At 48.7% G+C, this 21,041-nt stretch overlaps 1 protein-coding gene across 2 annotated transcripts in view; it reads right to left on the bottom strand.

The window, feature by feature from the left end:
* Window positions 1–1,230, bottom strand: part of HSPA4 (heat shock protein family A (Hsp70) member 4) — a 38,492-nt gene extending 37,262 nt beyond the window's left edge. Inside the window, exon 1 of one of the 2 annotated variants that reach the window (XM_040971608.1) lies at window positions 814–1,230. In XM_040971608.1, the coding sequence (XP_040827542.1) occupies window positions 814–920 (107 nt within the window). In that variant the 5' untranslated portion in view covers window positions 921–1,230. The remainder of the gene's footprint in view (window positions 1–813) is intronic. The other variant, XM_040971618.1, reaches the window with a different exon arrangement.
* Between the last annotated feature and the right edge of the window lie 19,811 nt (window positions 1,231–21,041).

Genomic DNA, 21,041 nt, shown 5'->3' with positions numbered 1-21,041 from the left:
GCGGATTCAAGGGCGGGTTCGTCCACTGCACCCAACTGAAGACCTGGATGAGTCACCACTTTTTTAAGCTCTGTCTATACTATTCCCATCCATAACTTAGCACGGGTTCTAGAAGCCAAAGCGAGCCCTTGAGTCACTCATTAACAATCGCGGCTGACACCCTGGTGAGGACTGATAGGAAACCGCATGGCTTAAACTAAGGAGGGACAGCGAGGGGACAGGGACGATGCGCTCACAAAGGAAGTAGCCAAGGACCCCCATACACTTCCGCATCCTGAAACAGACTCAGAAAACTGGAGGCAGAGAGCAGAAGGAGAAAGATAATTTTAGCTGTGCGCTCCCACCTTCAGATCCCGGCTCCACCTGGAACCTGAGCCTCCCTCTCCACTCACGTGGGCCCCTACCGGCTTCGGGCTCGCACGGCCCTTCAACTCCAACTTGCACCCACGAACCTGCGGCGTGCAAAGCTCCGGGTTCGGCGCTGGGTTCAAGAACCGTCACGACGCCCTGAACCAGGCCCTGTGTGTGCCCTTTACACTTTCGGGGGTGAGAAGCCGCCCAACGTCCCAGGCCCGCCTTCCCTCCCTGTTCCTACTGCGTCCACGCTCTCAAAGCCTTCCTGGGGCCGCCGGGGGAAGCCCTCGCGCCTAACGCCAAGGCCCACGTCCAAGGCTGGGGGAGACCCCGAGTGACCCGGCCACCCGCTCCGGGCCCGTGGAACCGAGGGTCCTCAAGCCGCGAGGCTCGCTGGCTGCAGCGGCCGCTCCCCCCGCCGCCCCGCGCACGCGGCCCCCGGGGCCGGCCCACACTTACGGCGTGCAGCGGTCGCTGTACTCGTTCGCGATCGTCTCGATGCCGCCGGCGCGAGCCACAGCGACGTAGCAGCTCTGGAAGCCCAGGTCTATGCCCACCACCGACATGGCGACGGCTAACTGCTCGGACTCGGGCCCGGGGCCGGCCGCCGAGACAGCACACGGACGCCGGCGGGGCTGGCGTGCGGAGAGCTGGCCGCGTGGGCCAGAGGACGGAGGGTGCTGGGCGGCGCCGGCGAGCGGTGGAGGCACGCGCGGCTGTCCACGCGAGCCCCCTTGGTCCTTGGACAAGGCACGGCGGCCAAGGGCGCTGCTCGGGCCGGCTCCGGCTCAGCGGCCGCAGAACGGGTACCGGGAGCGGGGGCGGAGAAGATCTCGAAAGATCTCGTTGCGACGGGAACCGAGAGGCAGCGCGAGAACAGCGAAGGAACAGAATGTTCTCGCGAGATCTCGACTCCGCCGCTTTCCCCCTCCCCCTCCCGAGAGCCCGCCCCGAGCACGCACGGAAGTACGTCACATCCTGGCATGAACCCTTGAAGGAGAGCGGAGCTGGCCCACGGAGCCTGCGCAGTGGACTTGCGCAGCACCTCTGCGCAGCCGCGGCCAGCTGTCAGACACCTGGCCCTGGCGGAAGGAAGGAGGTGGGGCGCTCTGAGCCCACTTCCGCCGTGTTTGTTTCTCGGAAGGAACTTCCGGCGGTGGCCTCGACCACTGCCCTCGTGTTAGGCCTCTCCGAAGGTGGACGGAAGTCCGCTCGGGCCTCGGTTTACCTTCGTGGAGGTTGGGCCGCTACTGAAAAGGCCGCCGTGGGTCCTCGTCCTCGAACATAGCGCCCTCAGCAGCGCGGGGGAGGAACCCACTGCCATCACTGACCTTTTTTGTTTCTTTATTTCCCCACTGCCTTTCTGGAAACCGCGCGTGTCCCTGGATCTTATACCTGGCGCGGGGCTCGGCCCTGGATCCACGGGCCACCACAGAGAGATAAATGCTCCCCGGGCCGGAACGTCGGCCACCCGGTGGCAGCGTGGCGGGTGTACACACAGGGGCATTGCTACAGTTATAGAGTGTTGAAGTAGAAAGAGGGGAGCCAGCTTGAGCTCTGGAAGCATAAATGGAAAAGGGATTGTAACTGTGTGTGCGTGCAAATTGTTTTGGTTTTTGGAAGGTAGAGTTTTACATCTGTTGGTTCACTGCACACACGGGACAACCAACGGGGCTTAGCAAGGTCAAAAACAAAATTGAGGAACTAAGAAACTCTGAGCTTGCAGGCCAAACGGCGTCCTTGACCTTCAGCACCAATGGACGGGCTCCAATTCTCATAAACCAAGGCCTAAGTCTGGTTATCTCACAAGTGACTCCAAGTAATTAAGTGGGTAGTTACCTTAATTGCTGGACCAGAGCGGAGTCAGGCATGGATTGTCCAGCCGGTAGGGAATGTGTGGAATTTCCCCTTCACCTTGTAAGCTATTGTGAATTGCCCCGTTTCAAGCTATGGTGGACTGCCCCTGTAACCCTGTGAATGTGCTGTTTAGGGCTGCACTGCAGTAAGGGGTGTTGGTCCCAGCCATTGGGTAGACTGCCTTCTCTCAACCAAGAACCCAAGCTCGGACATGCCAAGTTTGAATAAACCATCCTTGTGCACTTGTGTCAACTTAAGACTCCTGATGATTTCTAGGGATCTCAAAATCTGGGTACAAAAGATCCAGAAGCTTCTGCCAGGCTGCCCAGAACCCATGTCCCAGTTCACTGCTTTCCCAAGCACATTAGCAGGTAGCTACATGAGAAAGTAGAGCAGCCAGGAATAAAATCAAAGCCTGTATGAAATGCCAGGCTTGTAGGCCATGGCTTAACGTCCCATGACAGCTAGCCGCCAAATATTTGTGATGTTTTTAATACTTATTTTATAGTCATTGGAAAGGTAAATCTACAGAGAGAGACAGAAATCTTCCATTTACTGGTTCACTAGCCAAGTTACCACAATGGTCAAATTTGAGCCCATGCAAAGCTAAGAGTCTCCTCCAGGTCTCCCATACAAGTGCAAGATCCCAGGACTCTAGGCCATCCTCCACTGCTTTCCCAAACCATAAGCAGGGAGCTGGCTGGGAAGTGGAGCATTTGGGACACAAACCAGTGCCCATATGGGATGCCACACTTGAAGGTAGAGGATTAGCCAGTTGAGCCCAAACACTGGGCATATATATATGTGATTTAAAAAAAAAAAAAAAAAAGTGTTTAACAGGGCCTGGCGCAATAGCCTAGTGGATAAGGTCCTCACCTTGTAGGCACAGGGATCCCATATGGGTCCCAGTTCTAATCCCAGCAGTCCAGCTTCCCAGCCAGCTGCCTGCCTGTGGCCTGAGAAAGCAGTTGAGGATGGCCCAAAGCTTTGGGACCCTGCACCCTCATGGGAGACCCGGAAGAGCTCCTGGCTCCTGGCTTTGGATTGGCTCAGCTCCTGCCATTGCAGTCACTTGGGGAGTGAATCATCGGACAGAAGATCTTCCTCTCTGTCTCTCCTCTGTATACCCACCTTTCCAATAAAAAATAAATCTTAAAAATGAAAAGGAGTTCCAAACAAAAGTGTAGAAACAGTTGATAGGTTTTGTTGATAAGCTCAATACCTCCTCCCTTATCCCCATATGACCCTCGGTGTATGAAGTCTGATGCTACTAATGAACTTTGGCTTTTGACCATCAGTCAGAGTCCACGTGTGTTATTATAAGCGCCATGCACCAAGTCCATTGCTGCAGGACAGCGACAGCCTGGGAAAGCAGTCGAGGACTGCCCAAAGCCTTGGGACCCTAATCTCTTTCCAAGAGGGAGATCAGTGCATGAGTTGCTGCCCATGGAGGCCTGCAGTCTCCAGGAGCAGTGATGAAGTCCAGATTATTTGCCTTTAAACTTGCAAATTACCATATATTTAGGCTAATGCAAATCTGCTTTTTTTGTTAAAGCAGGTATGAGATGCCACGTGTAACTGAATAATTGGGTGAAAGCTGCTGGGAATAGTAAGCATGTTTTTTCACCCACATTCATAACAGTTTATTCATAATTGCCAAAGGAAGAAGTAATTCACATCTGTTGATGGATGAGTGAGATTTTTTTTTTTAAGATTTTTTTTTTTAATTGGAAAATCAGATATACAGAGGAGAGACAGAGAGTAAGATCATCTGTCTGTTGATTCACTCCCTAAGTGGCCACGACAACCAGAGCTGAGCCGATCTGAAGCCAGGAGCTTCCTCCAGGTCTCCCACGCAGGTGCAGAGTCCCAAGGCTTTGGGTCATTCTTAACTGCCCTCCCAGGCCACAAGCAGGGAGCTGGATAGGAAACAGAACCACTAGGACATGAAGAAACATCCATATGGGATCCCAGCCATGCAAGACAAGGACTTTAACCACTAGACTACCACCCTGGACCCGAATGAGTGAGTTTTTAAAATATGTTGTAACATATGATTGAAAATTATTCAGCCTTTAAGGCAAATGAAAATTTAATACAGTCTACAACATGTGTGAACCTCCCATGTTGTAAACAGACTAAAATAATAATAATAATAACTACAAATAGGTTTTTCAGATTCCACTGTATTTTTCACCTAGTGTAGGCAAACGTGGAGATACAAGGGGTAACCATGGCTCCTGGGCCTGGGGTCAATAGAACGGATGGCACAGTCTCCTTATGGATTGATGAAAGAGTCCATGGACGGTAGTGATGGTTACACATTTTCAGTGTGCATAAGTGGCACTGATTTGTACCCTGAAAATGATGGAAATGATCATTTTTACCTATATTCCAGCACAATTCTCCAAAGCTTAAAAATGTCATCGTCTATACCTTATTTTTCTCGTGGTGGGAGACATGTCAGTGACACCAAGGATCACGATGTTACATAGTCCTGCCCCGTGTTGATCTCAGCTGTTAAGTACTGGGCAAAGCTGACTCGACCTCGAGGATGGCCGTCTGGACCATTGGCTGTCCCCTCTTCCTCTTCGGGGAAGAGCGCCTCGGCCTTCACCAAGCTGAGCGAAGCAGAGCTGCCTCTGTGCTCCAGCTTCCTTGGTGCTGCCTCCCTCTCCAAATTCCATCAGCCACATCCATCTTCTCCATGATCTGTCCTTCTCAAAATAAAACCGAACTCGCATCAGTCACAGAGCGTACTCATCCTGCTATAAATGGTTTCCTGGATCATCAAACTTATATCTCAAGAGGCTATTCTGGGACATCTAAATAGATGAAGTCAGAAACAGTTATTTGAGAATTCTCAGGAATCCAGGGTGGCATAATTCCAGGAATCACAACTGTGAGGCAGGAAAGGTCCCGGAACATTTCGAGCTGGAGGCGTCATGACCAGAGCACTTCTTTTTTTCTTCTTCTCCTTTTTTTTTTTTTTTCCCTTTTCTTTTGTTTTGTTTTAACCGAGTATGGCATCTTGAGTATTTTCACAGCAGGAAGCTGCTAAATGCTTCTCTGGTGCAAAGGTTACTTTGAGTTCTGAGCCACCATGGTGGCGTTTGCTGGTTTTGAAATCCGTAGTGTTCACAGGCTGCCCCTCCAGAGACAAAAGGTGCTCAGCCTGCTGGGAACTGGCAGTCTCCACCGCTCAAGACGCTTTAGAGCGCTGTCCTCCGGACGGGGGCAGTGTCTGCAGCGGTTTGCTTGCTCCGCAACAGGGAGGGTGCATGCTCAGGTATTGAAGCTTCTCTGCCTCCCTGGCCTCCGAGCCAGTGTCCCAGTGCCCTCTGCTGAGGCAGTCCCTCTGCACTGCGGGAGCACAGCAGTAAGGCTGCCTCAGGACCTTCCTACTCCTGTGCCGCTGTTTCCTCCCTGTCATTTGCTCTTCACATCTTTCATTTCGCAAAAGACACGACCAAAAACTGAGAAGAAACTTGTTCAAGGTTATACAACAGTTATTTTTTTTTTAATTAAAGATATATTTATGTATGTATTTGGAAGGCAGAGTTTCAGGTAGAGAAGGAAAGACAGATCTTCAATGTTCTGGTTCACACCCTAAATTGCTGCAAAATCCAGTGCTGAATCACACGAGAGCCAGGAGCCAGGAGCTGCTTCCAGGCCTCCCACATGGGTGCAGGAACCCAACGATTTGGGCTATTCTTTGTTGCTGCCAAGGCACATAGCAGGGAGCTGGATGGGAAGTGCAGCTACTGGACCTCAAACCAGTGCTGGCACAGCAGATGGTGGCTTAAGGTAATGTGCTACAGCACCACTCCTCCCACCCAGCTTTTACTCTTTTAATTCTTTTGAAGCTATTTTTAAGAAGATTTATTTTTTTTAAGATTTACTTATTTTTCTTGCAAAGTCAGATATACAGAGAGACAGAGAGGAAGATCTTCTGTCTGATGATTCCCCAAGTGACCGCCATTACTGCTAAGCTGATCTGAAGCCAGGAGCCAGGAACTTCCTCCAGGTCTCCCATGGTAGTGTAAGGTCACAAGGCTTTGGGCTGTCCTTGAATGCTTTCCCAGGCCACAAGCAGGGAGTTGGATGGGAAGAAGGGCTGCCAGGATTAGAACCGGTGCCCATATGGGATCTCGGCGGCGTTCAAGGCAAGGACTTTAAAGCCTTAGGCCACCATGCCAGGCCCGAAGATTTATTTATTTTTATTGGAAAGGCAGATTTACAGAAAGAAGGAGAGACAGAGAAAAATCTTCCATCCACTGGTTCACTCCCCAAGTGGCTGCAAGGGCCACAGCTGAGCTGATCCGAAGCCAGGAGACAGATTCCTCTAAGTCTCCCACGTGGGTGCAGGACCCCAAGGCTTTGGTTGATCTTCTACTGCTTTCCCAGGCCACCAGTAGGTAAAGCAGGAAAGGAAGTGGAGCCTCTGAGAAACAAACCGGCAACCATATGAGATCCTCATGCTTGCAAGGCAAGAACTTTAGAAATTAGGCTATTCATATCACGCCCCACACACAGCTTTTAAACCTCCAACTTTAACACTAGGGTCTGCTCATAACTATACCAATGAGTTATTTTGGTTTTTAAACTTTTTTTCTTTGTATAATCGCTTTAAAGTAAATATGGAAAATAGAAAACTAAGAGAAAAAAAAATCAACCCAGGTAATTTATTATTGACATTTTAAAGAGCTTTCCTTTTCAGTATTGTAGTTATATGTAACTGGCTGTGACTTTAAAAATTTTTTTTTTACTCTTTAGTTTGCATTAATTTGAGAGAGAGAGGGAAAGAAAGAGAGAATTAATTGAGGACATTGCCCCTAAATGGCCTCAGTTGCACCAGGGACGGGGCAAAGCAGAGCCAGGAGCCAAGAGCAGAACGTAGCAATCCCTTGGTGGATACTCACACACGTAAGGCAATCCTCACTCTCAGGCTTGGTCTACCTTGGCAGGAAGCTGGAGTCAGGAGCCAAAGGCAGGAACTGAAGGCAGGCATGGTCCTGCAGGCCGCGAGCTCCCTCCTGCTGGGCTGACCCCTCCTGCCTGCACCTGTTACAGTGTTCCTTTTCTTTTAACCATTATTTATTAAAAAAAAAAAAAGAAGGTTGTCACAAACATAATACCAGTAAGATGGGTTGCCATTCCTTACTTGCACACCTTTCAGAGTTGTTTAACTTTATTATTATTTTTTTTTAATTTTCCTACTTCTTATTGTTAATATTAACATTTTAAAAAATATTTATTTATTTTTATTGGAAAGGGAGATATACAGAGAGAAGGAGGGACAAAGAGAAAGATCTTCCTTCCGATGATTTACTGCTCAAGCGGCCGCAACAGTTGGAACTGAGCCAGTCCGAAGCCAGGAGCTTCTTTCTGGGTCTCCCACGCGGGTGCAGGGTCACAAGGCTTTGGGTTGTTCATGACTGCTTTCCCAGGCCACAAGCAGGGAGCGGGATGGGAAGCTGGGCCGCAGGGATTAGACCGGTACCCATATGGGATCCCAGTGCGTTCACTTAAATGACCTGGATGAAATTCTATGCTAACCACTTTAGCTTGGCACTCCCAAAGCTGTTGTGGGCATTTGGGGAGTAAAAATCAATGGGTGAAAGTCCTCTGTTTGGTTCTGTATTTATCATTCTGTGTCTCTCTGACTTAAAAGAATTTTTTTTTTTTTTTTTTTTTTTTTTTAGAATAAATGCAGTAGTATGGCCTGGCAGAGTAGCCTAGTGGCTAAAGACCTTACCTTGCAAGTACCAAGATCCCATATGGGTGTGTTGGTTCGTGTCTCAGCTGTTCCACTTCCCATCAAGCTCCCTGCTGTGTCCTGGGAAAGCAGTCAAGGATGACCCAAAGCCTTGGGACCCTGCATCCACCTGGGAGACCCAGAAGAAGCTCCTGGCTTCAGATTGGCTCAGCTGTGGCCATTGCAACCACTTGGGGAGTGAACCAGGGGACAGAAGATCTTTTGCTCTGTCTCTCATTCTCTTTGCAAATCTGTATTTCAAATAAGAATAAATAAACCTTTTTTTAAAAAGGAGGTAGCAAAAATAATAAAAATAAAATGGAAGTAGGTAATACAGCAATTTACATCTGCTTTTTGTTTTTAAATTTTTTTCAAGATTTTTTTAATTTGAAAGTCAGATATACAGAGAGTTGGAGAGACAAAGAAGATCTCTTCTCCATTGATTCACTCCCCAAGTGAGCTACATCAGCCGGAGCTGAGCTGATCCGAAGCCAGGAGCCTGGAGCCTCCTCCATTTCTCCCACACAGGTGCAGAGGACATTGCCCCTAAATGGGCAATGAGGCGAAAATTTTTTTAAATTTGGGAGATTTATAGAGACAGAGGGATACAGAAAGAGATCATCCATCCAATTGTTCACACCCCAAATGGCTGCAATGGCAGGAGCTGGGCTGATTTGAAGCTAGAAGCATGGCAGTTCTTCCAGATCTCTCATATGGATGTAGGAGCTCACAGGTTTGGGTCATCTTCTGAAGCTTTTCCAGCAATGTTAGCAGGAGGCTGAATCAGAAATACAGCACCCAGGACATGAACCAACACGTATGTGAGATGCTGGGACTGTAGGCCGAGGCTCAACCTACTACACCATGGCGTTGACCCTGCTTATTTTCCTCATGTGTGCATTTTTTATAAAAATGTATTAATTTTTATTGGAAAGTCAGATTTACAGAGAGAAGGTGATACTGGGAGAAAGATCTTTTATCCCTGGTTCACTTCCCAAATGACCGTAACAGCCAGAGCTCAGCTGATCTGAAGCCAGGAGCCAGGAGCTTCTCCAGGTCCCCCACGTGGTCACAGGGTCCCAAAGTTTTGGGCCATCCTTGACAGCTTTCCCAGGCCACAAGCAGGGAGCTTGATGGGAATTGGAGCAGTTGGGATACAAACTGGCACGCCCATATGGAATGCTGGTACTTCCAAGGCAAGGATTTAGCCAGTGAGCCACCACACAGGACCTCCCTCCCCACACCTGTACATTTTATTTATTTATTTATTTATTTATTTATTTTAGTTTTGATGATGCTTACCTGATGTAAAAGTTGCTGCCACAGGGCCCTGCCTAATGGCTAAAATCCTCACCTTGAACGGGCCGGATCCCATATGGGCACCAGTTCTAATCCCAGTAGCCCTGCTTCCCATCCAACTCCCTGCTTGTGGCCTGGGAAAGCATTCATGAACAACCCAAAGCCTTGTGACCTGCACTCCTGTTTGGGATACCGAGAAGAAGTTCCTGGCTCCTAGCTTCAGATTGGCACAGCTCTGGCCGTGTTGGGCGCTTGGGGAGTGAATCATTGGATGGAAGATCTTCCTCTCTGTCTCTCTTCTTCCTCCCTGTATATTTGACTTTCCAATTAAAATATAAAATAAATCTTAAAAAATCGCTGCCACAGTTCACTCTTAATTCTTGGTCATTACACACCTGGCAAAATATTGCCACAGCAGCACTCTGATCTCACAGGGTGAGCCTTCCTGATCCACTGATGCACGTGAGTTATAATATCATAAGCTTTCTCCTTTTTTTTTCAGTTTTAAGATTTATGTATGGGGCCTGGCAGCATGGCCTAGTGGCTGAGGGCCTCGCCTTGAATGCACCAGGATCCCATATGGTCGCTGGTTCTAATCCCAGCAGCTCCACTTCCTCTCTGTCTCTCCTCCTCTCTGTATATCTGACTTGTAATAAAAATAAAATAAATCTTTAAAAAAAAGATTTATGTATGTATTTATTTATATTGAAAGACAGAATGACAGAGGGAGCAAGCTTTGTTTTGCTGGCTCTCTCCCCATGTGGCTACAACGACCAGGGATGGGCTGGGTCAGGGCCAGGAGGCCAGGAACTCTGTGGCAGGTGCACTCTGCTCTCCCAGGTGGATGACTAAGGAGCTGCACGGGAAGTGGAGCAGCCAGGATGTGAGGCGGCGTTTAGACTGCGATGCCAGAGACGCAGGCTCATCTTGCTGCCCTTTCCCTCTTTCTAAGCTTAAAACGTTGGGTGAACTTTGCACAATTATATGCAGGCCAATAAACTATAATGATTCTGAAATATTCACCTCTTCACTTGGGTCTCTTGCTCCCCAATCCTTTTCCTCCCGGCTGGCCTCACCTCACAGGTTCCTCACCCAGCAGCCCCACCCTCTCGTTAAGCCACTGCTGTCTAGGCCTTCCTTCAAATCTCACAGCTGACAGGCCAGCTCCACCCAGCCTCCTGCCCGCAGGTCTGGTCAGCTGACAGCAGGAACCGGATGCCCTCGCCCATCCCAGCTTGGCTCCGACCTGGCTGGTCCCTGGATCTGGAGCGGCCACAGGGAGTGCTGCTAGCATAGCAGCTGTCGTCAGGCCATCCCTCCAACTTACAACAGGTTTCTGAGCCCTGGGCTTTAACGCTCAGCTCTCCAGGACACTGCGGTTCCCTCTGCTGGCTTCTCAGTTGAAGATTCATTTGATCAGGAGAACCTGCTCTCCCTTCTTGGTCTAAGACTAAAGACAATGATGTGAAAAGCCCCTGTGGCCCCTGGCAATTACTCATGTTTTGAGTGTCTTCAGTAAGGAGGAATCCAGAGCGGAATAGTCAGGATTGGTAATACCATGTGCAACCTTCAGGTCACAAGGCATTCTGCCCATGGATTGCTTCGTAGCCAAAGGAGGGCCGTTTATTTTCTTGTTGACACATAGTTAGTGTTCAAATGTAATGTGAGTTCAAAATCTAAATATATCACAGACGATTACAGCTTGACATCTAAATGTCAGAAGTGCAAGCCCTAACCAGGCGGGAGTGACTAATACCACTTCTCCCCCAGGGAATAGCAGGGGAACACAGTCCCTCCTTGCAAACAGAAGCCTCTTCCAGACAAAACAAAGGCCAACCCTGGTGAAATAACCTGGCCTCACCCAGAAAGCACTGCTTCAATGGAGACACTGTGAAACAAACCAACCAAAAAAAGAATGTTCTAGAAGTCATTGTGATCTTCAAGTACCTCGACAGAATGAGCAGCTCAGCAGAGAGCAAAAGTAGGATGAAGTCATTTTTCATTAAAACAGGATGATTGGCCTTTAAGGAATCCTCTTGGGTCTATTAAATGTGGGTCGGTTTTATGACATTTCCACCAAAGGCAAAAGTTTACTTTAGCAAGACAAGCAGCGGCCCTGGTGATTTTTACTGGGTTCAGCAGCTTAAACAGCAAGCAGAGCTCAAGACACGTCCTTTAATCCCTGCAGCATCAGCACATGGGGGAGTGGCCAGGGAGCAGGAGCGCATCCACCTGGGTGCATCTGCAGCATCCCTGACAGGTGGTCCAGGGCCCCCCAGGGACCTCTCCAAAGGGTTCAGAATAGCACGCGAAAGGTCACCTTCTGAGGCTTTCTCGGATGCTGACCCTCAAAACCTCCTCTCTCCAAGTAAAAGTCCCTGTGACATACTGACATCTCTGTGTGTGTGGAGACTGTGGCACGAGGGGATGGGCAGTGAGCTAGGCTGCCAGGGAGTGCTGAGGATCGCAGGTACGAGCTGGAAAGCTCAGGGGAAAAGGAGAAGGAGCGCAACAAACCCCCACAACGCCCGCTCGGAGGAGCTGACCATACTCCCCAGGAGCACAACCCAGACTCGGCTCGGCTTGGGGAGGAGTGCCCCAAATCATCAGTTCATGCGAGTAGTGCCACATGGCAGCATACTGGGTCCTCCTGAAGCCCTATCATAGATCAAATCATCATTCTTTTAGCTCTAAATCACCAGAAGCCAGAATGAACCAAAAAGGGATTCACTACCCTGTCCATGCAGAGCACCAGGCCCAAAGACCTTTACCTCAGGTGCGTATTACTTTGTCTTCATTATTTTAACATTTATTTATTTTTATTCAAAAGACAGATTTACAGAGAGAAGGAGAGATAAATATTTTTTATCCACCGGTTCACTCCCCAAGGGGCCGCAATGGCCAGAGCTGCTCCAATCCAAAGCCAGGAGCCAGGAGCTTCTTTTAGGTCTCCTATGCTAGGGTTACACGGTCCCAAGACTTTGGGCCATCTAGCATACTTTTCCAGGACACAGCAGGGAGCTGGATGGGAAATGGAGCAGCTGGGACACCAACAGGTGCCCATATAGGATCCCACTACATGCACCAGGTCCACATCACTGCTCTTCATTTAGATGTGGTTTGGTCAATTCTCAGCTCAGAATTCAAATGGTTCATTGAGTAGCTTCAAAGAGATGTTAGAAGGGCCAGAATGTTGGCTCAACCAGCTAATCCTCAGCCTGCAAGTACCAGCATTACACATGGGTGCCAATTCTAGTCATGGCTGCTCCACTTCTGATCCAGAGTCCTGCTTATGATCCAGGAAAGCAGTGGAAGGTGGCCCGATTCCCTGAACCCCTGCACCCACATGGGAGGCCCACAAGGCACTTTTGGCTTCAGATTGGCTCAGCTCTGGCCAATGTGGCCATCTGGGGGAGTGAAGTAGCAGATGTAAGATCTCTGTTTTTCTCTCTATAAACTTGCCTTTCAAATAAAAATCATTAAAATCTTTGAAAAGAGAGCGAGAGAGAGAGGCAGAGAGCCTGGCATGATGGCTCAGTGGCTAAATACTAGCCTTGTAAGTGTCAGGCTCCGCTATGGGCACTGGTTTGTGTTCCTGCTGCTCTACTTCCCATCCAGCTCCCTGCTTGTGGCCTGGGAAAGCAATCGAGGACCGCCCAAAGCCTTGGGACCCTGCACCTGCGTGAGAGACTCAGAAAAAACGCCTGGCTCCTGACTTTGGATCAGCTCAGATTGTGGTCATTTGGGGAGTGAATCAAGAAACAGAAAATCTTTCTCTGTGTCTCTGCTTTTTTCTGTAGGTCTGCCTTTCCAAATAAAATAAATCAATCATAGAGAGAGATACCTTGGATGTGAAGTTGGAAGCCAAACTGCAAAGGCACTGTGAATTTAGAGTCACAAGTTCAATTGTGGGTGTGTGGCATGCAGACACAAGTTATTGCAGGGAGAGACAAGGCCTGTGGGCTGAGCTTTGGGTTATTGGTGCTGACGGGGCAAAAAGTGAGATTGGAGAAAGAAGAAACAGATCAGAAAGCAAAGAATGAAGAGCAGTTTCAGCATGGTGGTATTGGAAAGCTGCTGTTTGTGCTCCTGCCTGGCAGTTCACACCCTAAGCACTCAGATTTTGAGCTTCTGAGAAATAATTCTCAGAAAGTTCCTGTGCAGACAGGCACCTGTGGCCAGCTTGTATGTCTCTGGGATCTCACCGCATAAACAGGTGGAAGGGCAGGCAGGAGGTGTGGTCTCAGCTCAAAGGTCATGGCCTCAAAAGGGGAGGCCAGGAGAAAGGAGTTGAAAGGGAAAATGCAGAGGAGACAGAGGTCCTCTTCTGAGGGCCCTGAAGACACGGATTTTACTGATTCACCTTCTCTGAGCACACAGGTTTGCAGACTTACTGTGTTCCCACCTCCCCTGACTCTCTCTCGTTTTCTCTCTCTCTCGTTCTTTCTCTCTCTCTCTCTCTCTCTCACACACACACACACATACAGAGCCTGCCTCAGCATCTGCCCTCTGGCTCCTTGGTTAGTGTCTTTGTCCAGGATTGGTAGGAATATATTATAAATTGTTCCACACATGTTCACTGCGACTTGGGAATTATGGCTAACCACAGCCCTCCCCCGCGAGGACCACCATTCTCTGTAAGGATGTGTCTGTCCGCTGACACCTGTCAGGAACACAAGAGGGCCTTGCATTTGGCCATCCAATTGTGATGGCTTCACCACATATTGCACTGCCAAGATACCACACCCAGCTCAGGCAGACCCCGGGAGTAGCAGGTGATGGCTTATGAAGTTACACTGCCACCCATGTGGGAAACCCACAATGTATTCCAGGCTCCCGCCTTGGACCCAAGCATGTCCTGGGTATTGCACGCATTTGGAAGGTAAGCCAGTGAACAGTAAATTTTTCTGTCTGTCTGTTTCTCTCTCTCTCTAACACTTGAAAAAACAATAAAATTAAAATTTTTTATTTAAAAGGTTGTGAGAGAGAATACAGTGTTCGAAAGCAGTGAGAAGGGCCCAACGGCGTGGTGGCGCAGTGGCTAAAGTCCTTGCCTTGAACATGCCCTGGGATCCCATATGGGCGCCGGTTCTAATCCCAGCAGCTCCACTTCCCATCCAGCTCCCTGCCTGTGGCCTGGGAAGGCAGTCGAAGACGAAGACGGCCCAAAGCCTTGGGACTCTGCACCTGTGCGGGAGACCTGGAGGAAGTTCCTGGATTCTGATCAGCATAGCATCAGCCATTGCGCTCACTTGGGGAGTGAATCATCAGACGGAAGATCTTCCTCTCTGTCTCTCCTCTCTGTATATCTGACTTTGTAATAAAACTAAATAAATCTTAAAAAAAGAAAAGAAAGCAGTATGAATTAGAACTGTGACATGAACATCAGCAATTACTGAAGCAAACTGAGTGGAATAGAAATGCAAGTCCAAAATGCACTGTGTGATAAATGGCATTTCCAGGGGACAGTAAAAGAATATGGTCTGGGGACATTAGCTAAGCCTGTGGGAAATTTTTTTTAAAGATTTGTTTATTTGTAATGGAAAGGTGGATTTACAGAAAGAAGCAAATACAGAGAGAAAGATTTTCCACCCACTGTTTCACTCTCAAAGTGGCTGCAACAGCCAGAGTTGAGTTGATCCAAAACCAGGAGCCAGGAGCTTCTTCCAGGTTCCCCATGTGGGTACAGGCTCTCAAGTCTTTGGGCCATCCTCCACTGCTTTCCCAAGCCACAAGCAGGGAGCTGGAAGGCAAGTGGGGCAGCTGGGACAGGATCGAGCCACCCATCTAGGATCCTGGCACAAGCAATGCAAAGACTTAGCCACTAGGCTACCACACTGGATCCTGAAAAAATTTTTAAATCCCCACCTAAAATCAGAAGGTAAGAACATGTTTCTGATAACTATTTAATGATTTAGCAACTAAATTTCAAAAATAAAATAATTGCTAGTAGACCAATATAAATATATCCATATGCACATATTTGCACACGAACTTGAAGAGTGAACGTTGGTACGCATAATAGCAGCAGACAAAACCAGTAAGAGGTGAAATAGACAAGGCTGTCAGCAAAAGGAAAGGGAGTAAGTGCAAAATTACGAAAAATCCAAAATGCAAAGAGAAATCAAAATGATTGGTGCTTGCACTTTAATATTAAGCCAAGGGCCCTGCACAGTGGCGCAGTGGTTAAGGTCCTCGCCTTGCACGCCCGGGAACCCATATGGGCGCCGGTTCTAATCCCAGCAGCCCCACTTCCCATCCAGCTCCCTGCCTGTGGCCCGGGAAAGCAGTTGAGGAAGGCCCAAGGCTTTGGGACCCTGCACCCGTGTGGGAAGCCCGGAAGAGGCTCCTGGCTTCGGATCGGCATAGCATTGCATTGGCCGTCGGGCTCACTTGGGGAGTGAATCATCGGACGGAAGATCTTCCTCTCTGTCTCTCCTCTCTGTATATCCACCTTTCCAATAAAAAAAAAATATTAAGCCAAAACATGGTGTAACAAATCAGGCTCCTTTAGAACTTGTGTTTTAATCAGAACCCAAACCCCCTAAAGTATGGTGCTAAATCAGTTGTTAATTAATGTAAGATGAATAATTTGCAAATGATTTTCATAAAGATGTAAATTATTTATGACTGGCAAAAGAGAGTTCCCAAAGGTTGTGCTTCTACTATTCTGTAGAACCAAGTTTTGTGTCTTATTTAGTTATCCAAGTTCAGCATTCTTTCTTTCATGTCAATGTTCCGAATTTGCCATTGAAATGCTCCAACTTCAAGCAAATGGTTGAACAGTGTGTAAGCCTCAGTTCTCACACCTGAAAAATGAAAGAAATGATCGGATTTGCCTCCTGTCACGACCAAGGGAGATGCTAGCGTAAAATGGTTAGGATGGTGCCCGACGTGTCAGGAATGGGGACTACAGGACGGCTGTGGGCGAGACGCCCCGGAAGAGAGGACCAGGGGTGCTTGCCCTCTGTGGATGACAAGCAGGGCAGAAAGCTGTGGCGTACCCTGGAGCCGCCTGCACATGAGCAGGGAGAACCTACAGCCTGTGCCCTGTTTTGCCATCTGCTAACGCACGCACTTGCCAACCAGCCTCATTGAAAAAGAAGCGACAAAGCAAGAGAACTGCAGAGAGCTGGCTCTAAGAAGGGAATGCAGCCTGGCGTGAGGAGGGTGTGTGATTTCACTGGATCCGCTGCACGTTGGCCTTGGTGGCTGCACTTGGGTCCCGTCACCAGATCCGACCCAAGAAACTGCTGCCTACCAGAACGGCCCTTAGGAGCAAGAGACAATGTGGAGAAGCAGCCGCCAAGCTGGGTTTGCATTGCCCTCATTAGACTGCAGTGGGAGGTGAGGAGAGGGGGTTGCCAGCATTGACCAGAAAAGCAAGGACAACTGGCCGGCATTAGAGAACCAGACAGGGACAAGACTGTCACAGTCTATGACTTACAGGCAGAGATAATCTGATATATGTCTTTCTTGGTAGACCAGTTGGCCCTCCCTTCATGTCCTGGAACCATCTGCTATGAATGTCCAGCTTTGGGCCCATTCATTATAGGATAGCAATAGAAAAATCTTTAGTTCTAATACGAAATTCCCAGGTAGGAGGCTGACTGATCCAGCATGGATTGGTCAGGCTGGTTCATTCATGTGCTACAGGAGGTCTCCATCACTGCGAGCTGGAGAAACACTCCTAAAGTTGTCTCATGATGCAGATGTCATGAGAGAAGAGATGCTCAGTGGAGTACCAGAGCTGGGGGACATGTACAGGCACACGCGGGCGTGGGTGCTTGTGTCTCCGCTCCTCTCCTCTCCTCTCCTCTCCTCTCCTCTCCTCTCCTCTCCTCTCCTCTCCTCTCCTCTCCTCTCTTCTCTTCTCTCTTTTTATCTCTCTCTCCCTAGCCAGCAAAAAGAGGACCAAGTCCTGGGACAAGAATTCTAGAATCCTTAGAAGTGGGAAGAGCCTTGGGATGGCAGGATCATCTCCATGGAGAAGGTTTTGCTGCTTCGTGATTGGTTGGGATTGTGAGCAGGATGCAGGGGAGCCTGAGCAGGCCTGAAAACGAAGGTTGTGTGGGGTTAGGGTGCGGGACAAGTCCTTCAATTTATCCCACTTTGCGGGGAGTTTTACTTGGTGATGTCCAGGGCCTATGGGATTTAGGAAGGAACAGAAGGGACCTGAGAGGAAGTGATGAAACCCAGAGACAGAAAAAGTCTTCCCCAGGACAAGCCTTCGTTGAAGCCCACTAACCTTCAGTTAAACCAGGAGATGTGTGGTCAGGGGTCTGCTAGTTCTCCTCAAGAGGTACAACAGCTTTGTGTGACCAGGGCAGGAACTGCCGGAGAGGCCCAAGAAAGCACTCAAAATCTACAGTGGTTTTACCTCCTGCAGGCCAGGGATACTGGAGCCAAATAAACAAAATTCTCCAAGTTCACCAAGGCCTACAGGTGATACGTGGGTTGCAATTTAAAGGAAAGCACCTAGGAGCTCAGTGCAGTAGCCTAGTGGCTAAAGTCCTCGCCTTGCACACGCCGGAATCCCATGAGGGTGTCGAGTTGTGTCCCGGCGGCCCTGCTTCCCATCCAACTCCCTGCCTGTGACCTGGGAAAGCGGTGAAGGATGGCCCAAAGCCTTGGGACCCTGCACCTGTGTGGGAAGCTCCTGGCTTCTGCTTTGGATTGGCACAGCTTTGGTCACTTGGGGCATGAATCACTGGATGGAATATCTTTCTCTGTCTCTCCTTCTTTGTGTATATCTTTCCAATAAAAATAAATATAGCTTTAAATAAAAAATAAAGAAAAAATCTAGATCTCACCAGCAGCCTGAGGAAGTAACCGTGATTCTAGGCTCTAAGCCTTCTGACTGGTAGTGGCTTCTTTGGGCACCAACAGGCTCAAGGATCTCAAGTTCCCTGAAACCTGACTCTTATGCTGTGTTTTCTCAGGAATTCAGGAATCCTGAGGCCTTAGCGCTCTGGGATTAGGAAACAAAAGTTTCCACAACCTCTAGCCTACATTAAGCCACATTCCTATTTGAGGTAGAATGGGAAGATGAGATGAGAAGATGGGAAGGACCACCCCCAAAATGTCAAAACAGAGTGTGGAATTGGGGGTGCAAGGCTGGGTGGCAGGGATTTATTTGTAACAACAGTAGTGTTAAAAGGTTATTAGGGATTGGGCCCAGTGGTGTGGCCTAGTGGCTAAAGTCCTCGCCTTGAATGCGCCGGGATCCCATATGGTCACCAGCTCTAATCCCAGCAGCTCCACTTCCTCTCTATCTCTCCTCCTCTCTGTATATCCGACTTTGTAATAAAAACTTATAAATAAATAAACACATATCTCTTCTGTGGCTTACTTTCATTTCCTTTCCCCAAGTCCCATATTATCTAAATGAAAATTAAAAAAAAAAGGTTATTAGGGATAAATAGTAAATTAGTGTCTAGGGGTGAGACTAGTTAAACATATAATAGTAGTAGGAATATAAGGGTGCTGAGTAGTGATAAGCAGCCTTTCAACTGTTAACATTGCATAACCGCTATATTTGGCTTCTGTAATCGTTGCTTGGCTTTGCTGCATAAAGAACAGGACTGACCCCATGATAGGCCTAAGACCGGGGAGTAGGCTTAAGTCTCACTTCACTTCAAAGTTTCATTTTCCTCAGAGTGATGGAGTGGGCAAGGGGGGGAACGACCTTGGAGATGGGCCCATCAGGGGCATCTGCACATCCATAAAGGGAATGTGGTCTGCACGGGAATGCGGCCTGCGCCAGGATGAGTTACACGTGACCAAGATCAGGACTGCTTGCTGAAGACATGTTGTATGTGACTGGGAGGGAATAAAAAGAGTCTGCAAGAGGAAAGTGAGGTCCTTGTCAAAACTCCACTGCGATGGATGGGACATGGACCCCAGCTTGAGCTAGCAATAACGTTTCTTTGCTTTTGCATTGTTGCATGTGGAACTTGTCTGTCTGTGGTTTGGGTATCTTTCGGATCTAGCAAGAGCATAAGGAACTTGAAATGTGACAGAAGCATCTTGACATTTGCTGATTCAATGTTCTACAAATGATCCTGAGATAGGAAGGGAGGGTGCGCAAGTTTTCTGAGGCAGAACAGGCCTGGGACATGAGAGGCCGTTGTTTCAGCAGCATTTTCAGGGAAGGTTTGCATCTTTCTGTTTCAAGGAAAAGTTCTCAAAGTTTCAGCTGCACTGAAAGGACATTACTACAACGTGTTCACTGTGGGAGCTACTCTCTGAATCTACCCAGCAGCCCTCTGCTACTCCAACAACGGGAATCAGGATCAGGCAGCAGCTGAATTACAGCACCCCCTCTCCCCTGGGTTACGAGGACGGACCAGAGTTGGGCAGAAGAGTCACAGACCACAGGGACCCTTCCTGGGAGCAGAGCGTGTCTGTCCGCTTTCGGGGAAGTCCAGCTGAGGGTGAAGTCCTGTACTGCAGGAAAATGGAGATGGCTGAGACATGCCTCTCCCCTTGGGCGTGCCTGTTATCTGCAAAAAACCCACTTCCTCAGATGACTGCGATAGGACTGCCCTATACTGCCCCCCCTCGCCCCCAACCAGCAATCACCTGGGACAAGACCAAATGCAGACTCTCCAAATTCTCATTCCTTGTCTCAAAAATGTTGCCTGGAAACCAGTTAGACACAGAGATAAATAGTTCCTGTTTGGCTAACACAGTGAGGTTTCCCCCATCCGATTACAAAACAGTTACGGCTGCAAGACCAACCCACGTGCAACTTGCCTTCTCCTCCTTGGAAAGATCCCAGACAAAAGTGCCCTCCGGGGCACGTGGTGATTGCCAAGGCCAGGGCACTCAGCTGTATCAGCCTGAACACAATCAGCTTCCTTTTGGGTTTGATTTTTGTCTCTGACAAACTATGGCATCAGAAAAACATATGGCTAAGGTTGCAGTAGTCATTTCCAGCCAGGGAGAGAGATGTGTGACAGAATGATCTCGTCACTTACAGGAAAGCAGAGACAGTCGGCCTTGGTCAAAGATCACATCGCTGATTGTGAGGCCGGGAGCCTGGAGTTGCCCAGCTCCAGCCTGCATGCCCTAAATCCCTCTCACAGCCCTTTTTGGGGGCAAGGGTTGTTTTATCACTTGCAACCTGAGTAGCCCTAAGAAAACCAGGACCTGTAACACTCACAGCACAGGTGCAGATCTCTGTAGAAAAAGGTGGGGCTCTGCAGTTTACCTGGAGGATTTGTGAAAGGTGACAGGCCCTTTGAGACAGAAACCTTGAAAGAAAAACAATTCTAGCCCAAAGTATAAAAAATGGAAAGGTGTATTATCCAAAGTGGGTAACATTTGCAGAAGTAGGCAGCATGTGAAAAACGGAAGCAAACTTCAGGGATGGCCAAGGTTAATTCAAATTCTACCAAATACCTGTGTTTTGTTTTTAAGATTTCTTTCTTATTTGAAAGGCTGATTTACATAGAGTAGGCTAGACAGAGAGAGAGAAGGATTCTCATTCACTGATTTCTATCCCCAAATGGCTGTAACAGCCAGAGCTGAGCGGATCCAAAACCAGGCGCTGGGAGCTCAATGTAGGAAGTCCACATGGGTAGAGAAGCCAAGGGCCGGAGCTGTCCTCCGCTACTCTCCTCATCCACAAGCAGGGAGCTGGAGCACAAGTGGAGCAGCCAGGACCAGAGCCTGTGTCCTTAAGGGATGCTGGCAATGGCAGGTGGAGGATTAATCCATTCAGCCACCATGCCAGTCCCCCAGATTCCTGTTTTAATTTGCAACACAA

The sequence above is a fragment of the Ochotona curzoniae genome, unplaced genomic scaffold (genome assembly GCF_017591425.1).
Source record: "Ochotona curzoniae isolate NIBS_2020 unplaced genomic scaffold, NIBS_Ocur_1.0 contig_1, whole genome shotgun sequence".
NCBI lineage: Eukaryota > Metazoa > Chordata > Mammalia > Lagomorpha > Ochotonidae > Ochotona > Ochotona curzoniae.
The sequence above is the reverse complement of the archived record's forward strand: the minus strand, read 5'-3'. Positions and strand labels throughout refer to the sequence as shown.